Here is a 22,133-nt window from a genome sequence, read left to right as displayed (position 1 = left end):
GCCCCCACCCCCTCTCCGGCCTATCACCCTCACCTTAACCATCTCCAACCTATCGCATTTCCAACGCCCCTCCCCCAAGTCCCTCCTCCCTACCTTTTATCTTAGCCTGCTTGGCACACCCTCCTCATTCCTGAAGAAGGGCTTAAGCCTGAAACGTCGATTCTGCTGCTCCTTGGATGCTGCCTGACCTGCGCTTTTCCAGCAACACCTTTTTCAGCTCTGATCTCCAGCATCTGCTGTCCTCACTTTCTCCTAGGAAAAACTTCAAGACCTGCATCTTGTAATAACATTGATATACGTGTGGTGTGCCCTCATCATTTGTTTCTTTGGAATATTTTTGAAAGTTGCTATAATTATAGGATTTTTTTCCTTTTCCGTTGTTCAGAGGACTTGGATTTTGAAGGTGCAAGATGTGGTTGGTGTGAGAAACTGATCGTGCTAAAATAATGAGCTTGTGATTGTGTAGGGAAGGAATTCTTTGGTGTTGGATGAAACCATGAGGAGTTAAAGAATTTGTTTCTGCATTAATAGTGAAACCATTAGTGCAGGATTGCATGAACCACATGATAATGAATTTTAATGTTGCATGAGTTGCTGTTTAAATATTGTGTAACATTTTGTTTTGTTTCATATGATAAAATCTTTGGATAGAATGGAACACAATGCCACTAAACTAATTAAGCAGCACATTAAAGGGTTAAGAGTAATAAGACTTCAGGACGCAAATAGAGATTTTGAGCCAATTATGTCATGGCCTTTTAAAAATGTAACGACAATGAATAGACACATCTCTTTTTACTCAAAGTAATAGACATTTAAAATAGGTTTGCGGGTAAGCTCCACTGAAATAAATAATATAAATAGCTTTAGGCAGGAATTAGGCTGACGTTTAAACTACATTTGTTTTGCTTAAGCTTCCAATCATTAGTTGGAGGTGGGTCTTAAAGCTCATGGCTTCTGAGTGTTTCAAGATCTTCAGAAATTGTCTGCCCTATTTACACTGAGTGAAATCAAACTTCGCTAGGTTTAATTTAACTGGTTTCTAAAAAATTCAGTTTGAAATTAAGTTTTTAAATGTAGTAAAATGAATTCATTGCTTTCTAAAAAATGTGAAACTAATTCATTCTGAAAGCTGTGCTTCCAGAATGGCCATTGCAAAATTAAAATATAGTGCTTATTGTGATGAAGCTGGATAGAAAGTAGTTTATTTGGGAATGTGACTTCTAAAGTGTAGGTAAAGTTGACTTTTAATTTTCAATTCTGTGAAGCTGTGACTTGTTTTGTATAAAAACAAAATTAGTCATTTTGAACAGTGCGTTCAAAACTGTATTCACAGGAAGTCATGTAAATTTTGCCAAATGACTTGCAAGCCACGGAGACAACTGCTAAGGTTTAGTTGACATGAATCTATGATTAACAGACAAAGAGGGGCGAGAAGCAGTTGATGCAGAAGTGAGGTCCCATTACAACAAGAGGTGTGATGTTAGTAGCAGTCTTCAAGCATTCAAAACTGGAGAAATGTCTTGAAAAGTGTAGAAGGCAGTGCAAAGAACTCAAGAAGCAGAAGGCTTGTGGAGGTGTGTAGAGAGGAAAACATCATATAAGTTTATTTACAAACATGAGTTGAGGGAACTCTCATTTAAGTAATCAGTTAACTGAATTAGTTTGTTTTGAGGGTTTTGGGCTAGATTAAAACATTGTGAGAATGCACAGAAATTTACCTAACAGAAGTGGATTACTGAATCTGGAATATTTACTCCTCTATTGTGGGATTTACACTTGTGTTGGAAATATTTGTCTGCATTTGTTAATTCCTAGTAAAGCAACATTACCATTATGCTACTGATCTGCAATAGTTAATTGTTAGCATGAGTGTTTTTGAAATGCACGCAATCTGATCCATTGCCACAATTTGATTAAACATTTTTTTTTTTCCTGCTCTCCCTGCTCCCTGACAGGGAAGAATATAGTTGTATTGTCGTTGAGCCCACATATTTGCTTAGATTAGATCACCTACAGTGTGGAAACAGGCCATTTGACCCAACAAGTCCACACTGACCCTCCAAAGAGTAGCCCGTTCAAACCCATTCCACTATCTACTACCCTACATTTACCCCTGACTGTCCTACACATCCCTGAACATTTAGCATAGCGAATCCACCTAACCTGCACGTCTTTGGATTGTGGGAGGAAACCAGAGCACCCAGAAGAAACCCACGCAGAATTGAATTGAATTGAATTTATTGTTACGTGTAGCGAGGCACAGTGAAAAGCTTTGTCTTGCGAGCAGTACAGACAGATCACATAGTTAAGTAGCATAGATAAGTAAATAATGGGTAACAGCAGCAAAAACAAAACAGGAACAGGCAAATGTTAAGAGTTTGAGAGTCCATTCAGTATTCTAACAGTATAAACTGTTTGGAAACCAGCTGGTGCGTGTGTTTAGGCTTCTGAACCTTCTCCCCGATGGTAGAGGTTGTAGAAAAACATTGCCTGGGTGGGATGGATCTTTGAGAATGCTGGCGGCCTTTCCTTGACAGCAGGCCTGGTCTTCCGGGGTGGTCGGATGGGTCGTGGGCACCATGTGGTCTGCTGCCTTCATCCAGTAAGCTGACTTTGAGGATTGAAGGAGCTTCAAACCTGTGAGTTTAGATAAAACATAGTATATTTTTAAAAATTACTAAGAAGTATTAAGTTTGAAGAGTGTCGAATGACTAAGAAATAGGAAACTTAGATTTGCACGCAGGAGCTCGCAAGGAGTCTACCATATCCGGCGCCATCGTCACATGGGGAGAATGTGCAAACTCCACATGGACAGTCGCTCGAGGCAGGAATCAAACCCGGGTCCCTGGTACTGTGAGGCAGCCGTGCTAACCACTGAGCCACTGAGAGAGTTAGAAGGTAGGTTGTTGTAATGTAGAGTGATAAGGAGTGGCCGCAGGGAAGGTAGTATGTTCAGGATAAGGAGGAGTGGAAACTAAGTATTAGGGTGATCGTTGAAGGGGGGAGGTCTCGCCCTATGCTTGAGTTGGGAGCATGATGGGAGAGAGGGAGATCCATTAAAGAGGGCTAAAGGGACAATGGAAGAAAACATGGATGAAGGGTTGGAGAGAACCAGCGACTAAGTTTTTTTTTGGTGAAGTTAGGAATACAAAGATTTTCATAAGGCAGTTACCTACCAGGCTTCAAAATAATTCTACCAGCCTCTGCTGACAAAGCACTTCCAGTGTATTCAGGAATGGTTGTTTGGAGGTCAACAAAATAACTACAGCATGGAAACCAAAGTTTGCACTTGTGTTAGTTATATTCATCAGTTTACATTCTCGGTTTCATTGGGTTCTTGGAATGTCCAGCATAGCTTCATATCCTCAAGGTTACATAAATGGTTAACAGTGACTGACTTGTATATTCCTTATACTCCTTACTCCTTGTATTTCACGATCCAAAAAAGCCAAAACATGCAGATATATTACAAGAAAGAAGTCTTTTTTTTTTGGGACTTGTCGGTTTCTAAGTTTGGAGCAAAGAAACCCCCTGTCACGACCGAAGGACTGGACTACCTCCTTAGCAGATGGATTTAGGAGCTGGCAGAAAATTCAAACATCATCTGATATGATCTTCCTCATTTCAAGTTAATCATTTTATGGAAAAAAATATTTATGTAAAATCCCATAAGCAGATCCCCTACATTCACCTCTTGACTTACCTGACAAATAATAATTTTGGTTGGACAAGCATCATGCACTCATCTGAACAATTGGTAATAAATACTAGTTTTATTGAGTAGAATCAACTGTAGTGGATGTACCTATTCTTTTTGTCTACAAGCAAGAGGGCCCTGTGCATTAATATGTGAAACTTCTAGTATCTGCAAGTATGCCAGATTGAGAGCCCAGCTGACTATCCTTCATTGTTTGTCAATGCAGTTCTTTGTGCACTCATGATTATTTTGTAAATGTAATCTAATCCAATTGCTTATTGCCAATATCTTGTTTGTAACGAACAACCAAAGAAATATATAATTTCGTATGGTTGCTGGTCTTTGGGATCTGCAGCCTTATATACTCAGCATCACATCAACACTGACGTTCATAAACCATATTACTGATTTATATGATAGGTAGAGCATCTTATTGACAGTACCCAACTATCCCAGACTTGCAAGACACTCAACACAATGTCCAACATTAGACGCGCTCCTATGATTGGACAACATTTACTGAAAACAAAATTCCATGTGTGCACAAAATTATGGCTGCTGACCAATTTAGGATTTTCATTCAGGCTCAGTGTGGTGCATTTGCATCTGCTTGAAGCATATTGCTTCATTGCTAACATTAATACAGACTCCATTCTTTGCAAATAGAAAGGACATGTACACATGGTGTCTCTTTTAGCTGAGCAAAACCATTCCTGGTTCAGTGCTCAGTGCATTCTTCATTGACCAATCTGAGTCAACCTGTCAGATTTTAAGACTCCAACAAAACTCAACAAGTCTATTTGCCAACTAATCAGCACTTTCCTCTCATGGTGTGAGCATGCTTTTTCCCTTGGTGTTTTTAACACTTCTGAGAGTGCAAGATGATTATACACTTAATGGTACGGTCCTGGGGAGTGTTGCTGAACAAAAAGGGACCCTAGAGTGTAAGTTCATAGGTCCTCGAAAGTGGAGTCGTAAGTAGATAGGATAGTGAAGACGACGATTGGTCAGAGCGTTGAGTATAGGAGTTGGGCAGTCGTGTTGCGGGAGTACAGGATATTGATTGGGCCACATTTGGAATACAGACAAACCTCTATTATCCGAATATCAGATTATCCAAAGGAGATCGCGGGGTCCTGATTAAAAACATTACATGGAAGAGCTGTTTCAACCCTGATGGGGTCGGACGGTGGATGAGGGTTGGGGCAGGCGGTGGGGCAAACAGGGTTGGAGGAAGTGGGGGGGGGTGCGGTGTGGTGTGCTGCAGTCTCCTGAACGGGAAGCAGACTTAACAGAAAAGTTTGAGCCCCAGAGGAGAGGCATTGAATCGATTAACCAAATAATCAATTACCCGAATGAAATAGTGCCCGCCCATCTCAGTCAGATTACCGAGGTTCCTCTGTATTGTGTGCAATTCTGGTCTCCCTCCTATTGGAAGGATGTTGTGCAGCTTGAAAGGGTTCAGAAAAGATTTATAAGGATGTTGCCAGGGTTGGAGGATTTGAGCCATAGGGAGAGGCTGAATAGGATGGGGCTGCTTACCCTGGAGTGTTGGAGGCTGAGGGGTGACCTTTATAGAGGTTTATAAAATTATGAGGGGCATGGATAGGGTAAATAGATAAGGTCTTCTCCCCAAGGTGTGGGAGTCTACAGCTAGACATTATAAGTTTAGGGTGAGAGGGGAAAAGTTTAAAAAGAACCTAAGGAGCAATATTTTCGCACAGATGGTGCATGTATAGAATGAGCTGCTGGAGGAAGTGGTGGAGGCGGGTACGATTACAACATTTTAAAAGACATCTGGATGAGTATATGAATAGGAAGGGTTTAGAGATATATGGGCCAAGTGGCTGCAAATGGAACTAGATTAGTTTAGGATATCTGGTCGGCATTGACACATTGGACCGAAGGGTCTGATTCTGTGTGGTATATCTCTGACTCTTAGGGTATTTTCTTTACAGTACTTAACAAATCTTTTGAAACACTCTTTGTACCCTGTTTTGCTTCCTATTTGGTCCCTTCCGAGGAAGATGAATGATGAAGGGCCTAGGTCTGAAAGGTGCTTATTTTGGTCTTAACCTTAAAATCCACAATGGGGAAATTATTATCCAAAATGTCTGAGAGAATGTGATAGGCCTCCTACAACTTGCAGAGTGCAGCCTCCTTGCTAAGAATCAAATTCTTTCTTGTGAGACCAAGGAACTGTAATTGTCACTACTCAATGTACCATAACAAATAGGGTTGTGGCAATGAAATGAAATGTATGTGTAGTATACCTTTCAGCAAAAGCTTGCATTACATGCCATAAGTTGTGCAAAGCTGTTTATGAATGCTTTGTGCATATTTTAGTTATTTGTGAATACAGTGTATTTGCTAAGTTTTACCTGAGGCTATATGCCTGCCACCAGGCAATTCATTTTACAACATTACTGGTGTTTTCTGTTTACAGGTGAAGAATCTGAGTTTAAAGGATAATAAATGATTAGCTGTATAGCAAGAAGTCAAGTAAAATGGATGATGCCATCTTTTGTCTTTATTAAACGTAGTCAAATTTTAAAAATGCAAAGTTCCAGTGCCAAGGACAAATACTATTGTAATGCTGGAGTGGACTTTCAAAACTTGCTTGCGTTACCAAGTTTGTACTGACTTGATGTTCTCTGCAATAAATCAGCATTAAGGGGAGGAAAAAAAACCTGAAATATGATAACTTGATTTTGAGACTTAATTTTGTCTTTTCAGGTTTTTTCCCCTTTCTGGACACCATCAATTCTTACAGATTTTTAAAGTTCCTAATACTAATTGCCTCTATTTCCTGTATAGTTATGACTGCATTTAAAATGTATCAAAAGTATGATTTTGACTTCTAAGACTACTAAGTTCAGATGTAATCTCAAAACCTGCATCCTGGCTGAGTTTGCATGAAGCTATGACCATAATAAATGAGTAATTTAATATTTCCCACCACAGATCTTTGCCGTGAATTATTTTCTTGTCAATAAAGTAAGTTCTGTATTTTCAATTCTCAGCAGGTATGAAAACTTTTAAAGGGAAACTTTGTCTCCTCAAAAGTTAGAAGCTTTTATAATTTTAAATTGAAATAGTCTTTCTCCTCCAAAGAAATACTCACTTGTTGCTTCTTGTTTTACAGAGCAATGCTTTCCAGTTGGATCAATCGGCCATTAGCTGCTGGATGATTTCTGCATGCAGCGCACAGTGTGAGAAGTACAAGAAGTTTAACTAACTTTATTTTGCCATGCCATTACCTTTTGGAATAAAATTGAAAAGAACACGCAGGTATACTGTCTCCAGTAAGAGCTGCTTGGTTGTACGGATCCAACTGTTGGATAATGGATTTCTGGAATTCACACTTTCTGTTGAAAGCACAGGCCAAGAATGTTTGGAAGCTGTTGCACAAAGATTAGAGCTGAGAGAGGTGAGGAATGAGCAGAAACAGTGTTAATTTACCTTCACTTTCTTCTACCAAACATTTTAAAATCAAGAATGTTGTCATTTTGATGGGCAGTGTGAAGTTTGTATATATGGATATTAATTTACATAATTTAAAAAAAACTTTAAAAAATTTATTGGCCCTTCGTTATCTTTCACTTGTGATGTGGATGTCACCAGTTTGGCCACTGTTTATTATTACACATTACTAATTGCCGTTATGAAGGTAGTAGTGAGCCACCTTCCTGAACTGCTGCAGTCCTTGGGTTGTAGGTGCACCCTGAGTGTATTCAGAATGGAGTGTCTGCGACAGTGAAGGAACAGTGGTATTACAAATCAGGATAGTATGTGGTTTGGCAGAGTAGGTGACCATGCTTCCATGCATCTATGTGTTAGGGGTTGTGGGTTTGGAAGTTTTGATGAAAGCAGTTTGACGTGCTACAGTGCATATTGGATAGTGTACACTGTTGCCATTGTGCTTTGATTGGAGAGGCACTAAATGTTGAAGGTAATTTGATGGATGCTATGAAGGAGGCTGCTTTGTCCTGGATGTTGTTAAGCTTTTTGTATTTATGGAGCTGCATCTATCCAGGCAATTAGAGAATATTCAATCACTCTTCTGCTTTGCACTTTGTAGATAGTGGACAGGCTTTGGAGTGACAGAAATTGAATTACTTGCACAATTCTAGTTTCTAACCTGCGCTCATAGCCACAGGATTTATATGGTTGGTACAGTTTAATTTATGGTCAATGAACACCCTCTGCACATTGATATTGCGAAATTGAATCATTGAAAATCAAGCAGAAAAGGTGGTGGTTGTTATTTTTGGACTCATTTTACCAACCATTAGCGGCTTGTGATTGGGTGCCATCAATCTTCCTTTCTACAATTTTAAAATAAATAAACCAGTCCCTCATGGGGATATGTTGCAAAGACCAAAGTACCAATGAAACTTGGAAATTTTAATTTAACATGTCATTTGGAGGGGAGGGGTGGGGTGGTCACTGTGCACTTCAGGGCCTTATTCTAGTGGACACAATGTACTTCCTTTCTGAGGACACCTGGGTGTGGGTGGAACCAACAAAGAGAGACAGACAATTGCTTGCAACAATCCCCTTGACTGTCTGCTGTCTGACCTTGTTAATACGCACTTTGGCTGGGCCAAGGAACAGCCTTGTGAGAAGGTCCTCCAATCTGCCAGTCTCTATTTGCACCATTTTACTGCAGATCGGAAGCATAGGGTGAAATGTCAGCAAATCTTTAATGGTCCTTTCTTTAAAAAAAAAGGTTTTGAGTCCATAACAGTTCGTATAAAGATGTCCATGCACTCACTCATCAAGCATATTAAAATTACTGGCAGCCTGTGAGTATGTAAAACCACTTAGCCTAACATTGCACACGGGGTCGCGTTCAATGTAGAGATGTACAGCATAGAAACAGACACTTCGATCCAACTCGTCCATGCCGACCAGATATCCTAAATAAATCTAGTCCTATTTGTCTTCATTTGGCTCATATCCCTCTAAACCAATAAAGGTTGCACTGACCAATAAAGGGAATGTACCAAATGCAGACTTCACTGTACTGTCTACTTTCAAAGTACTTTCAAACTGCACCCAAAGTCTTTGTTCGGCAACACTCCCCAGAACCATACCATTAAGTGTATAAGTCTTGCCCTAGTTTGCCTTACCAAAATGTAGCACCTCACGTTTATCTAAATTAATCTGCCACTCCTCTGGCCCATTGGCTCATCTAATCAAATTTCTGTGATAATCAAGAGATAATCTGAGTCCACTGCATCATCAATTTTGGTGTCATCCGCAAAGTTACTAACCGTTCCTCCTATATTCAAGTCCAGATAATTTATTTAAATGACAAAACACAGTGACATATTTCACACCAGGTCTCTGATCCCTAATAGATGGAGAAGGAGTCCTACAAGAGAGAACCCAATACTGAGGGTCTTCCACCACTGCCAGATGGAATACCATGTGCTGAGATGCCAAACAAAATTGAGGAAATGAAGGGTGCACAACAGCAGTCCATACAAGAAATCCCTTCACACTAACTGGAAAGACATGAAGAGAATTTGCTCATGTTGGCCCAAGTTTGAGGATAGTTTTGGTGCATGGGGCTAATGTGAAATTCTGTTGAAATGGATCAGTTCAAACAGAGGTCTACTACACAGTTGAGTCTACTTGAAACCATGAGTGCACTTGGGACCAAGCGCAACTGTTTTCAGACTCTGGCTTTGGCTGTATGCTGGACATTAACTGGCATCTGACTGACAACTCTCTGTGGTGCCAGAGTCTGGTTACCACAGTAGCTACCTAAAGCTGTGTTAGGAAGGGCTGGATTCATGAGCAGTGACTCCTTAATGACAACCTTCACTCCTGATGGGTGTGAGCCCAGATGTTAGGTAACCATATCCCAAACCTAGATCAGATTCTGGTCAAAGGTGGCAACCCCTGTAAAGAGTTAGAAAGATTGGATCAACCGTGAGCGGCACAGCCTCACAGCGCCAGAGACCCGGGTTCAATTCCCGCCTCAGGCGACTGACTGTGTGGAGTTTGCACGTTTTCCCCGTGTCTGCGTGGGTTTCGTCCGGGTGCTCCGGTTTCCTCCCACAGTCCAAAGATGTGCAGATCAGGTGAATTGGCCATGCTAAATTGCCCGTAGTGTTAGGTAAGGGGTATATGTAGGGGTATGGGTGGGTTGTGCTTCGGCGGGGCGGTGTGGACTTGTTGGGCCGAAGGGTCTGTTTCCACAGTGTAAGTAATCTAATCTATGAATGGAAGCTGCATGTCATAATTGAGGCCACACATTTCGTGGAAGAAATGTGTCCCCAGAGCTCCCCATCCAGCAGCGGGTTTAACATAAAGATGTCACTGCAGGGTCTGAAGACAAGATCGCAGCTTGGATGTAAAGGCAGAGCAATGCTAGATTCCCAGGCAGAGCAGATAATTTGTGCTCAAGGTGAAGGGCCTGATCTACTCAGGCAGGGAACATATCCATCACTGACCAGCTAAGAATTTGAAGCATGTTTCCTAGTATTTCTATGTATGGAAAACTGCAGAGTACAATGCTTTGGAAATCTTGCATCCTCCAGTTAGCTGGATCTGTAAGTATGAGGAACAAGTCACCAGTGTAAGCTGCAAGGAATATCCAAGTTCAGCCTGCACAATGCAAAACCTGACCACCACTTCTGCAAGAGACAAAAGAATTACTCTATGCAAATTGGGTGTACATGGCTAGACGAGGAACAGCCCAAAAACATTCCTCTCCTGAAGCCAAGGGTCATCTTCAAGGACCGGTTAACCGAAGTTAGACATATTGTATGTGATACAGATGTCAGACCTGAACAACCAAGCATTCCCCAACCCAAATTCACGCAGGATCTCAAATGAGCAATCATAATCCCCCACCATCTCGGATGCCTTCTGGTCAAGCAACAAGAAGGTGGCTGACAAATCATTCCTCTGGTAAAGATGGACCAAGTTCTAGACCATATGGACGTTATCATATATGATATAACCTGAGATGATGTAGGATTGATGAGGGTGCGACCTGTTATCCAGAATGGTGCCAAGACAGAAAGGCATTGCCCTAGCAAACTTTTTGTATTCATTTCTGAGTGGGGAGACTTGGTACCAATTTTTAAGGTGTTGGTCACCCTTCTTTGTCAGTAGAGTTAGAACAGCCCTATGCCCCTCGCCCCCATGACTGGCACATGAGTTGTTTTCCATAAAGTCCCAGTATGCATTGTGCAACTACACAGTCAGCTTGTCCATTCCTGGGGATTTGCCTTTGGAGGGCACTGGTGAGCTCATGTAGACAGACACATTTAGATGTTTTGGTACTCCCTGAATCAATCTGCATCAGGTTCTCCCACAGAACTGTGCACATATCCTCATTGGATGTGGGGGGAACAAAGTAGTGTAATAGGTTCAGATGTGAACGTTGGTATTCTCAGGGCCTGAGGCATCTTTCGATGTCAGCTATGTAATGAGCTGCTTATGGAACCCATGCCATTTTTCTAGCAAGTAGAAGAAGAGGGAAATATGGTCCAGACTGGACTTGCAAACTCATTCATGTAGTTTGGACCTAGCAAATTACAGGTCCCTCACCATGCCAGCCTTTTTATATGCCTCCTACAGGCCTGATCCTTGACAACCTGAGTGCGATCTTATTCCAGGCTGAGTACCTCCTCCAAGCTTCTCGATCCTGGCTATCTCATTGTTGACCCCTTTCACATACTGCTGATATGAAGGTATGAATGTATTTTGTTATTTTAAAATTCTGAACTGAAGTGAGAGCTGTTTTGAGGCCAATGCTTGAAACAGATGTCTGCAAGTTGTGAAAAAGTAAGTTTTGACACTCACAACAAGCATCATTAACAACTATTTAGGGGAAGCAATGGCCTAGAGATATTACCTGTAAGCTCTTAATCCAGAAACCTAAGTTCGAATCCTGATAGCAGATGATAGAATTTGAATTCAGTAAAAATCTGGAATTGTGTCTAACAATGACAATTGCTGTTGTCAGGAAAAGTCCATCTGGCTCACTAATGTTGTTTGGGGTAGAAAACTGCTGTTCATACTCCGTTTGGCCTATGTGTGACTCCAGGCACACACCAATATGTTTGACTCTTAAATGCTCTGTGGGCAATTAGGAATGAGCAATAAGTGAGTCCTGGCCAGTGATTCCACATCTTGTGAAAGAATAATTTGCTTTTGCCTTGGAATTGTGTGGCATGCTATTACTTACCACATAGCAGCCTAAGCCTGGATGTTGTCGAGACCTTGCTGCATTTGGACACCGACTACTTCAATATCTGAGGAACCGAGCATTGTGCAATTATCAGCAAGTCTCTCCATTTCTGACCTTTCGATAGAAGGAGGATCTTTGAAACAGCTGAAGTGAACAGACAAAGGACATGATCCTGAGGAACTGTCAGCATATAAAAACTCTTGGCACCAAGAGTATTATACTCTTAGTCGCACTGAATTATATTTGCTCGCTGAAACAATCTATTCTGCTTAGAATCCTTTTGCAAGTGTAAAATGTTTCCACTTGGCATAGTGTTAGCAAAATTAAGGGGAGACAGGAGAAGAATGGCGAGTTCATACTTTTGATGTCTGATGGATTAGGATTTATGAGTTTTTTTTTTCTCTTCTGCAGGTCACTTACTTCAGTCTGTGGTATTACAATAAGCAGAATCAATCTCGATGGGTGGATCTGGAAAAGCCCATGAAAAAGCAGTTAGATAAATATGCCATTGAACCTACTGTTTATTTTGGTGTGGTATTCTACGTACCAAGTATTTCACAACTTCAGCAGGAACTTACAAGGTATGAAATGTCAAAACTCAATGGTAGATGTCATTAGAAGAAACCTCTCAATATTGTCTTCAAGTTAGCACTTGAACGATTAATCATGACCTCTAGCCTTGATTTAATAGGCTATTCAATATAGTGCATAACATTTGCAAGCCCAAAATTAAAAATGGAGTCGTTTCTTTGGATATAGCTTGTTAAACATTGATATTAAACTAACTATCAAAAATCCCTTCATCCTGAATCTGTGTAATGGAATGTCTAGTTAGTTTACTGGTGCACGTGAAATTAAATGAAATAAACTTCTACAAACATTTAAGTTATCCTGAGATATCCAGCCTATTTTCTAATGTTGATTGGAACCACGTAAGAGTTTGTGGGCCAAATCCTAATTTAAGTTTACGTATATAAATTGACTGATCTCATCTGGGACTGTGATGAGGGTTAAAGTATGGTCCAGAATACTCTTGGTGAAGTAGAGAAAAAGCTTGACTAACATTTGTATCATTCTTTGTATAGTAACTACATGCATTGTTGGGAAAGAAACTTGTTTATATGCTTAATTGCTTCAAGCATTGCTCCTTGTTTCTGCAGATTCCAGTATTATTTACAATTGAGGAAGGATATTTTGGAAGGCCGCATACCTTGCACACTAGACCAAGGAATTCAGCTTGCAGGTCTAGCTGCACAGGGTAAGGAATGATATACAATTGATTCCAAAGTCTAAATGATGTATCACCTTAATACAGTATTTTAGGACAATTATGAAAGTTACATGTCTGTTCTGATTTTCCAATTGATCTTGTCTTCCTTACTAAGAGACCATGGACTAATGAGGTGGAAATTGCAGAGCTTCTGGCTATAATCTTCCAGTTCTCCTTTTGATATGGGGGTTGTGTTTGAGAACTGGGAAATTACAAAAGTTACACCTTAATTCAGAAACCTATCTTAAGAATTAGCTCAGAAACCATAGTTAAGTAATTTTACTGTGTATGATGGGAAAGCTTTTTAAAAAAGGGCAAATTTACTAATCAATTTGATAAGTGTGAACTAATCAAGGAATGTGGCACAAAGATTTGTTAAAGGCAATTTGTCTTTATCTTGGTTGAACTTTTCGTAATCAAATCATAGGGATGTACAGCATGGAAATAGACCCTTCAGTCCAACTCGGCCATGCCGACCAGATGTCCCAACTCCGTCTCGTCCCACTTGCCAGCACCCAGCCCAGATCCAGATCCCTCCAAACCCTTCCTATTCATATACCCATCCAGATGCCTTTTAAATGTTGCAATTGTACCAGCCTCCACCACTTCCTCTGGCAGCCTATTCCACACACGCACCACCTTCTGCATGAAAAGGTTGCCCCTTCGGTCACTTTTATATCTTTCCCCTCTCACCCTAAACCTATGCCCTCTATTTTATATCTTTCCCCTCTCACCCTAAACCTATGCCCTCTAGTTCTGGACTCTCCCACCATATAGAAAAGACCTTGTCTATTTACCCTATCCATGCCCCTCACGATTTTATAAACCTCTATAATGTCACCCCTCCGCCTCCCACGCTCCAGGGAAAACAACCCTAGCCTATTCGACCTCTCCCTATAGCTCAAATCCTCCAACCCTGGCAACATCCTTGTAAACCTTTTCTGAACCCTTTCAAGTTTCACAACATCTTTCTGATAGGAAGGAGACCAGAGTTGCAAGCAATATTCCAAAAATGGCCTAACCAATGTCCTGTACAGTCGCAACATGACCTCCCAACTCCTGTACTCAATACTTTGAATAATAAAGGAAAGCATACCAGACACCACCTTCACTATTCTATCTACCTACAACTCTTTCAAGGAGCAATGAACCTGCACTCCAAGGTTTCTTTGTTCAGCAATACTCCTGAGGTCCTTACCATTAAGTGTATAAGTCCTGCTAAGATTTGCTTTCCCAAAATGCAGCACCTCGCATTTATCTAAATTAAACTCTATCTGCCACTCCTCAGCTCATTGGCTCATCTGATCAAGATCCCTTTGTAATCTGAGGTAACCTTCTTTGCTGTTAACTACACCTCCAATTTTGGTGTCATCTGCAAACTTACTAACTATACCTTTTAAGCTCACATCCAAATCATTTATATAAATGACGAAAAGTAGTAAACCCAGCACCGATCCTTGTGGCACTCGACTGGTCACAGGCCTCCAATCTCACAACCACCCTCTGTCATCTACCTTTTGAGCCCGTTCTGTATCCAAATGGCTAGTTCTCCCTGTATTCCATGAGATCTAACCTTGCTAACCAGTCTCCCATGGGAAACTTTGTCGACACCTTACTGATATTGAAACGCCAGTAGGGTGGATGTTGATAACATAGTTGACATGATGTAAATGGACTTCCAGACGGCAAACATAATAAGCCTGTCAGCAGCATTGAAGTCCATGGGATAAAATATCGAACTGACATTGACTTGAAGTTGGCTGAAAGGCAGCAACCACAGTAGTTGTGAACGGTTTTCCAGACTGAAGGAGTGATTCTCCAGGTTCAGCACTAGTGTTGCTGGTTTTCTTGATCTATATTAATCTGGATTTGGGTGTTCATTATGTGTGTCTGTTCTGCCACAAGGCAGGTCTTTGACTCATTGTCTCTGCTTCATCCTGTGCCTTTTTTTATTAGTGGTTTTATTGTTAACAGTGGTTTACCATTGCCGTGCACGATCAGATAGGGCGAGGAGATCCCAAGTCTTGCTGAATGGAATGGGAAACAAACCTACGTCATTTGGATTTTTACTGAACCACATGCATGCTATCTAAACAATTGTGCAATTTGGTCAAATTTGGATGTTCGCAGCATAATTTTAGAATTTACAGATAACTCAAAACTTGGATGTACTGTGACTTGTGAGGAACTTTGAACACACAAGTAGGCTATGGAATGGATAGATGTCACAGGTATAATTTATTTCTGAGAAGTGTGAAATGATACAGTATTTTCATTTGTCATGGAATCTGGGCATCTCTAGCTAGGCCAGCATTTACTACTCATCCCTCATTACCTTTGGAGAAAGTGGTGGTGAGTCATTGTCTTGAATCACTGCCATCCTAGGTAGGTATGATCGTGTATACACAATCCCTTTTTAGGAAGGGAGTTCCAGGAGTTTGACGTGATGACAATTCCAGTTTGGGATGGTGTGTGGCTTGAAGGAGATCTTCATGTGGTCATGTTCCTATTTATCTGCTGCCCTTCTCATATTTTAGGTGGTCGCGGTCACAGACTTGGAAGATGTTTCGGTGAATTGCTATACTGCATTTTGTAGATCTTTCAGTTGTATCTGTGCATCAGTGAAGGAAGTGGATGAGTTGTGAATCAAGTGGGATGCTTTGCTCTGATTAGTCTTCAACTTGTGTTGCTGAAGCTGTCCTCATCCAACCAAGTTGAGAAAATTCCAGTATACTCTTGACTTGTGCTTTGTAGATGGTGGGCAGTCACTGGGGAAAACAGTGGTGAATTACTTGCTGCAAAATTTCAAGCAAGTGTGCTGTGTAAACAGTATTTATGTGGGTGGCCCAGCTCAATGGTCAATGGTAACTCCCAGCATGTTGATAGTGAGTGAGTTGATGGTAATGCCCTGGAGTATTAAGGGAAAATGATTAATTCTCTTGTAAAATTGGTCATTGCTTAGCACTTCAGTGGCATGATGGTCAGTTACTGCATATTTGGTTTCAGTCTTGATGTTGCTCAGGTCTTGTTGCATATGGGCATGGACTGTTTCAGTATCTGAAGAGTTGTGAATAGTGTTAAACATTTGTACCTGAGCAAATGCCCCACTTCTGACCTTCTGTAATGGAAAGAGGATTATCGATGAAACAACAAAGATGATTGAGCTGAGGAGCTCCCATAGATCCTGGAGCTGAGGTGGTTTGACTTCAAACAATTACAACCCATCTTCCTCTGCACTTGATATGACTTCAACCAGAGGAGAACTTTCACACTAACTGATGCCTATTTTTTCTGGGATTCCTTGATGCCATGCTTGGTCAAATGTTACCTTGATGTTAAGGATAGTCATTCTCACCTCACCTCTTGCATGCAGTTTCTGTTGTCTAGGTTTGGATAGCAGCTGTAATGTCAGGAGCTAAATGGCCCTGATGACCTAAACTGAGCATCCATGGCATATTATTCCTTTCTTAAGTACTGCTAATTAGCACTGTTGATGACCCTTTCCACCTCTTTGCTAGTGATTGAGAGTAGACTGCTAGGTTGGTAATTGTCCTACTTTTTATTCACATGAGACAACTGAGCCTTTTTCTACATTGTCAGGTAAATTGTAGTTTTGTGGTGTAAAAGAAAACTTGGCTAGGGATATGGTCAATTCTGGACTACAAATCTTCTCTACTATAGCTGGAAAGTTGTTTAGGCTCATAGCCTTTACAGATCTTTCATCAGTTTCTTAATCTTCATGTGGAGTGAATTGAATTGACTGAAGGCTGGCATCTCATGGGACCTCAGATGGATCATCCGTTCAACACTTCTGGCCAAAGGTGGATGCAAGTGCTTCTGCCTTGTCTTTTGCACTGTTATGCTGGCTCCTCCCATCATTCAGGCTGGGAATGTTTGTGGAACCACCTCTTTAATTATTCATCACCATGCAAGGGTGCAGAGTTTAGATCTGATCTGGTGATTTTTGGGATTGCTTAGTCTGTTCCTGCTGTTTAGCATACAAGTCGTTTGTTTTAGCTTCATCAAGTTGACGCTTGTTTTGGGAACATCTAGTGCTGCTGCTGGCATGCCATTCTGCATTCTTCGCTGAACTACGCTTGATCTCTTTCCTTGATGGTAGAGTGGGAAATTACGTGGTTTACTACTGTTCTATTGCTGATCACCAGTTATACCACATGAAAATCAGTTTTGAGTTGCTAGATGTGTTAAAAATCTGTCCCATTTGGTATGATGTCAGTGTCTCAAGAGTGTATGTTACATAAGATGGGGCCTCATCTCCTCCACATTTACAGTGCAATGACCACTCCTCTGATACCGTTATGAACAGACACATTTGGTAAGAGCAAGGTCAAAAGTTTGAGCAACAAGTGAAACTAGCTGTTTCCAACAATTTATGTTGCAGAACTCCATCTAATGTTGGACGCTTTAGATGTATAGCACGGAAACGGTCCAACTTGTCCATGCCGATCAAATATCCCAACCCAATCTATTTCTACCTGCCAGCACCTGGCCCATATCCCTCCAAGCCCTTCCTATTCATGTACCCATCCAGATGCCTTTTGAATGTTGCAATTGTACCAACCTCCACCACTTCCTCTGGCAGCTCATTCCATACCCTTACTACCCTCTGCCCCTTTGGTCTCTTTTATATCTTTCCCCTCTCACCCTAAACCTATGCCCCCTAGTTCTGGACTCCCCACCCAGAGAAAAGACTTTGTCTATTTATCCTACCCATGCCCTTCATGATTTTATAAACCTCTAAAGTCACCCCTCAGCCTCCAACGCTCCAGGGAATACAGCTTCAGCCTATTCAGCCTCTCCCTATAGCTCAAATCCTCCAACCCTGGCAACATCCTTGTAAATCTTTTCTGAACCCTTTCAAGTTTCACAACTTTCCAATAGGAAGGAGACCAGAATTGCATGCAATATTCCAACAGTGGCCTATCCAATGTCCTGTACAGCTGCAACATGACCTCCCAACTCCTGTACTCAATACTCTGACCAATAAAGGAAAGCATACCAAACTCTTTCTTCACTATTCTATCTACCTGCAAGTGTGGACTGATTGTATGTGGTGAGAACTTTGTTTATTGTGAGCAAATGAAGTGTACAATGATATGATCTGCCAGTCTTTGGGACATATACAGCCTTGTATGTCTGGCAACAGACCAGTATTAAAATCCTTACACCATGTTATGCATTAGTGTAATATGCAGAATGTCTTTTTCATTTGATGGCAGCATCCTATTAGTGGCAAATATCACTTGTGTTACTTCTATATGGCGGCAGTGTGAAACAGTTTGCCTGTTGCTCAGACTTTTGAGGTATCTTATCTGAGGTATTGTGAGCGCTTTTCATGTTTAAGGACTTGATGGATAATCTTGAGTGTATGAAGAATTGCGTGACAACCAATTTAGGGTCTTTTGTTTTTGGTCTTAGTGTGATGCAGTTGTGTGAACGGGAAACTATTTATTGGGCCTAGGTCTTTGCAGGTACAAATAACATTTACTTTTTATTATACCTGAAATAAAGTGATGAAAGCATGTGAATCTGGCATTAGTATTGGGAAAAAAAATGTTTGTACTGACACCAGAATTGATACTCTACTCTACATCGACACCTACCTAATTAAACAATCTCCCAAATAAGCAGCTAATCAAGGATGATTTTTAAATCTTCATAGACTGGAGGGAGCAGGAGTGAAGACAGAGGTGGAGAGGGTGGTACAAGACAGCAAGAAGAAAAAAAGTCTAAACAATAAGGTAACACTTTCTAGAACATGCATTTTCATTAGAAACAACAAGATTGAGCACGATACTTGTCCAATTGGTAGTTTATTGAAAGGGAAATGTTTGAATTGGTGAGAGATAAATATCTTGCTGGTTTTCAGCTTAACAAGTACTGAAACAAAGAAGTCCAGAAATTGATTTCAAAATGCACTACTATATGCAGGTTTTAAAAATCATCACAATATTCATGGTATAGAAGAATGACAACACCTAATTAAAAATTAGTTTAATAACCATTTGATAGTACATAATAGAGTATTGCTGAAGAAAGACTTTTGTCGAATCTTTTCATTTTGCACTTAGGACATTTTGCAACATTGCCAGGTCAAGGGGGAAAAAAAAACTGTACAGGAGAAGAGTGCTAATTAGTTCACAAGTGGACTGACTGGTAGCAGTATTGCCATGCAACGAGCATCAGTTAAGAGATAATTGACTTAACAGTCTGGCTTTGTTTAAATTTCAACACAAGCAGATTGATTTATTAATTTCTCAGCACAGTGCCCCGACCAGAGAGTGACTGTAGCTATTATGTACTATCAAATGGCTATTAAACTAATTTTTAATTAGGTGTTGTCATTCTTCTATACCATGAATATTGTGATGATTTTTAAAACTTGCATATAGTAGTGCATTTTGAAATCAATTTCTGGACTTCTTTGTTTCAGTACTTGTTGAGCTGAAAACCAGCAAGATATTTATCTCTCACCAGTTCAAACATTTCCCTCTCAATAAACTACCAATTGGACAAGTATCGTGCTCAATCTTGTTGTTTCTAATGAAAATGCATGTTCTGGAAAGTGTTATCTTATTGTTTAGACTTTTTTTCTTCTTGCTGTCTTGTACCATCCTCTCCACTTCTGTCTTCAATCCTGCTCCCTCCAGTCTATGAAGATTTAAAAATCATCCTTGATTAGCTGCTTATTTGTGAGATTGTTTAATTAGGTAGGTATCGATGTAGAGTATCAATTCAGGTGTCAGTACAAACATTTTTTTCAATACCAATGCCAGATTCACATGCTTTCATCACTTCATTTTAATAGCAGTTATTTTTGCCTGTATTACTACTGAGTAAAATGTAACCCAAAATTTTACTGATATTGCTGGTTCTATTTTTTTTTTACTGATTTATGAAATAGTTGTCAAATTCTTGCTTATCAAAATACTGTCCAGAGTTTCTTTGATTAACTGTATACTCTGATATTTCTCTGGTTTTGTATTTACAGCCGATTTTGGAGACTATGATCAGTATGAATCCCAAGACTTCCTGTACAAGTGTGATCTTTTTCCAGTTGTAAGTTTTGTTAGCATATTTTGCACAAAAGTTTAAATGCTTAACACTTGGGCGTAAATGTTATTTTGAAGCAAACAACTTCTGGGTATTAGAAATAGGAAGTACTGTTTTTACCCAATCCTGACTTATTGCGGGCTCTGTTCCAAACTCTCTCACTGCATGTGGCACCTTTTTTATATAGCACTTTTAATGTAATCAAAAGCCCAAAGACATTTCACATGCCTATTATTAAACTAAATATAATACCAAGTCATGAGATGTTAACTATATGACCAAAAGCTTGGTCAAGCAGGTAGGCTTTAAGGAATGCTTTAAAGGAGGAAATGAAGTCAAGAGATAGCGATGTGTGGGGTGGGTATTTCAGAGCTCAAGGTAGAGGTAACTGAGAGTTCAACCACCAATAGAACGTTTAAAATGGGGAATGCTGAAGAGACTAGGATTAAAGGAACCAGATGTTGGAGGGTTCTGCAGCTTGAGATTACAGTTATAGAAGGTGCATCAGCCAATGAGGGATGTGAAGAATGAGAATTTTAACATTTATGGCTACGAATCAAAAGGAACAACCTTTTCCATCAGTGCTGAAACAAGATATAATGTGATGTTAGATTAGCAAACTGACATCAGCAAGCCATTTGCAATATTATGGAAGGTGAGCAAATGCTTAAGTCAGAACCTTGCCCACTGTCTTGGGGGGAAAAAGAACTAAAACTATTGAGCTTGTTAAAAACCCAGTTGAATGTAGTTTTCCTCTGCTCCATTTTTCATTAATTGGATTGGAAAATGTTTGATAATGATTTACGCCAGATATGAAGATAGACAGGTAATATGGTCTGCACATGGGACCGTGGCTGTGTGATGCATCAACATCTTTTGGTGTTAGTGGCAGCATTAGACTTATTCACTCTTTTACATTGTCATAGCAAAGAGAGAGAGAAAATAAGACCAACCACATGGAGTTATAAAATTGGTGGCGTTATCCTGGCCAAAGAATCTGATTGAACTTTGCTACCATCACAGTTTGAGGGTGAGGGCAGAGTTGACAAAACCACTTGTTACAGAAATGTTCCAGTTGAGGGCCGGAGGCTAGACAATTAGAATTTTCAAAATGTAGTTGTAAGTAAAAGTAAATAATTTTACCTTGAATACTCCAAATTTATTTCTCTGCTTAAAACAGTCCAAAGAGCACTTAATATTACATGTGAAAATTTATATTAGAGTAGTGTCATAAAAGTTCATGTTTTGTTTATCCTGTGAAACTGAAGTGAAGCCAAACATTTTATTCAATACAGTGTCAAATACAGAAGGCTTTGTTTAATTTACATTATTAACAAGACTGTTTTATCTTTTTACCTTGCTATTCCACGATAACACCTCTGACCTTGCAAAGAATTGGATTCAAGATGAACGAATGCTTCAAGAAGCAACACAGAAAGTTGCTTCATTATATCGGAAATTCAGGTGAGGTATATATTCTATATTAATCTTAGCACCTCATTGTAAGGTTTTTGGGTGTACTTCAGCTTTAATTGCAAGACCTAAGTCAGTTGCAGTTAGAATTAATTCTAATTCAGTCATGTTATGAAGTATTTGTAGGAGGTGGGAGTAGAACCTGGATCCTCTCGCCCAGAGGCAGGGAAAATGATGTTGCCACAAGACACTCAAATTATAGTTACAGACTGAGTTTTGACCCATTCCAGTTATAAATATATCTTCTCATGTTTTGCAGAATCTATAAAGTTTTTCACAACAATTACAAAATAAATGGTGCTTAATAAAAACAGTTGGCTTTCAATCTCTGCTGCAAGTTATATACTTTTTGATTCCAGTACCTTTTTATAATCGAACTTCCTTCATATGCATTGAGCTAA

At 40.1% G+C, this 22,133-nt stretch overlaps 1 protein-coding gene across 4 annotated transcripts in view; it reads left to right on the top strand.

The window, feature by feature from the left end:
- ptpn21 (protein tyrosine phosphatase non-receptor type 21) overlaps positions 1 to 22,133 on the top strand; it is an 87,083-nt gene that overhangs the window by 3,792 nt on the left and 61,158 nt on the right. For all 4 annotated transcript variants that reach the window (XM_043697288.1, XM_043697286.1, XM_043697290.1 and 1 more), the window contains exons 2-6: positions 6,846 to 7,130; positions 12,327 to 12,496; positions 13,076 to 13,173; positions 20,198 to 20,265; positions 21,653 to 21,723. In XM_043697288.1, coding sequence (XP_043553223.1) covers positions 6,951 to 7,130; positions 12,327 to 12,496; positions 13,076 to 13,173; positions 20,198 to 20,265; positions 21,653 to 21,723 — 587 coding nt within the window. In that variant the 5' untranslated portion in view covers positions 6,846 to 6,950. The remainder of the gene's footprint in view (positions 1 to 6,845; positions 7,131 to 12,326; positions 12,497 to 13,075; positions 13,174 to 20,197; positions 20,266 to 21,652; positions 21,724 to 22,133) is intronic.

This window comes from Chiloscyllium plagiosum, chromosome 10, assembly GCF_004010195.1.
Source record: "Chiloscyllium plagiosum isolate BGI_BamShark_2017 chromosome 10, ASM401019v2, whole genome shotgun sequence".
NCBI lineage: Eukaryota > Metazoa > Chordata > Chondrichthyes > Orectolobiformes > Hemiscylliidae > Chiloscyllium > Chiloscyllium plagiosum.
Note: the sequence above shows the minus strand (reverse complement) of the source record. Positions and strands in the feature narration are given on the sequence as shown.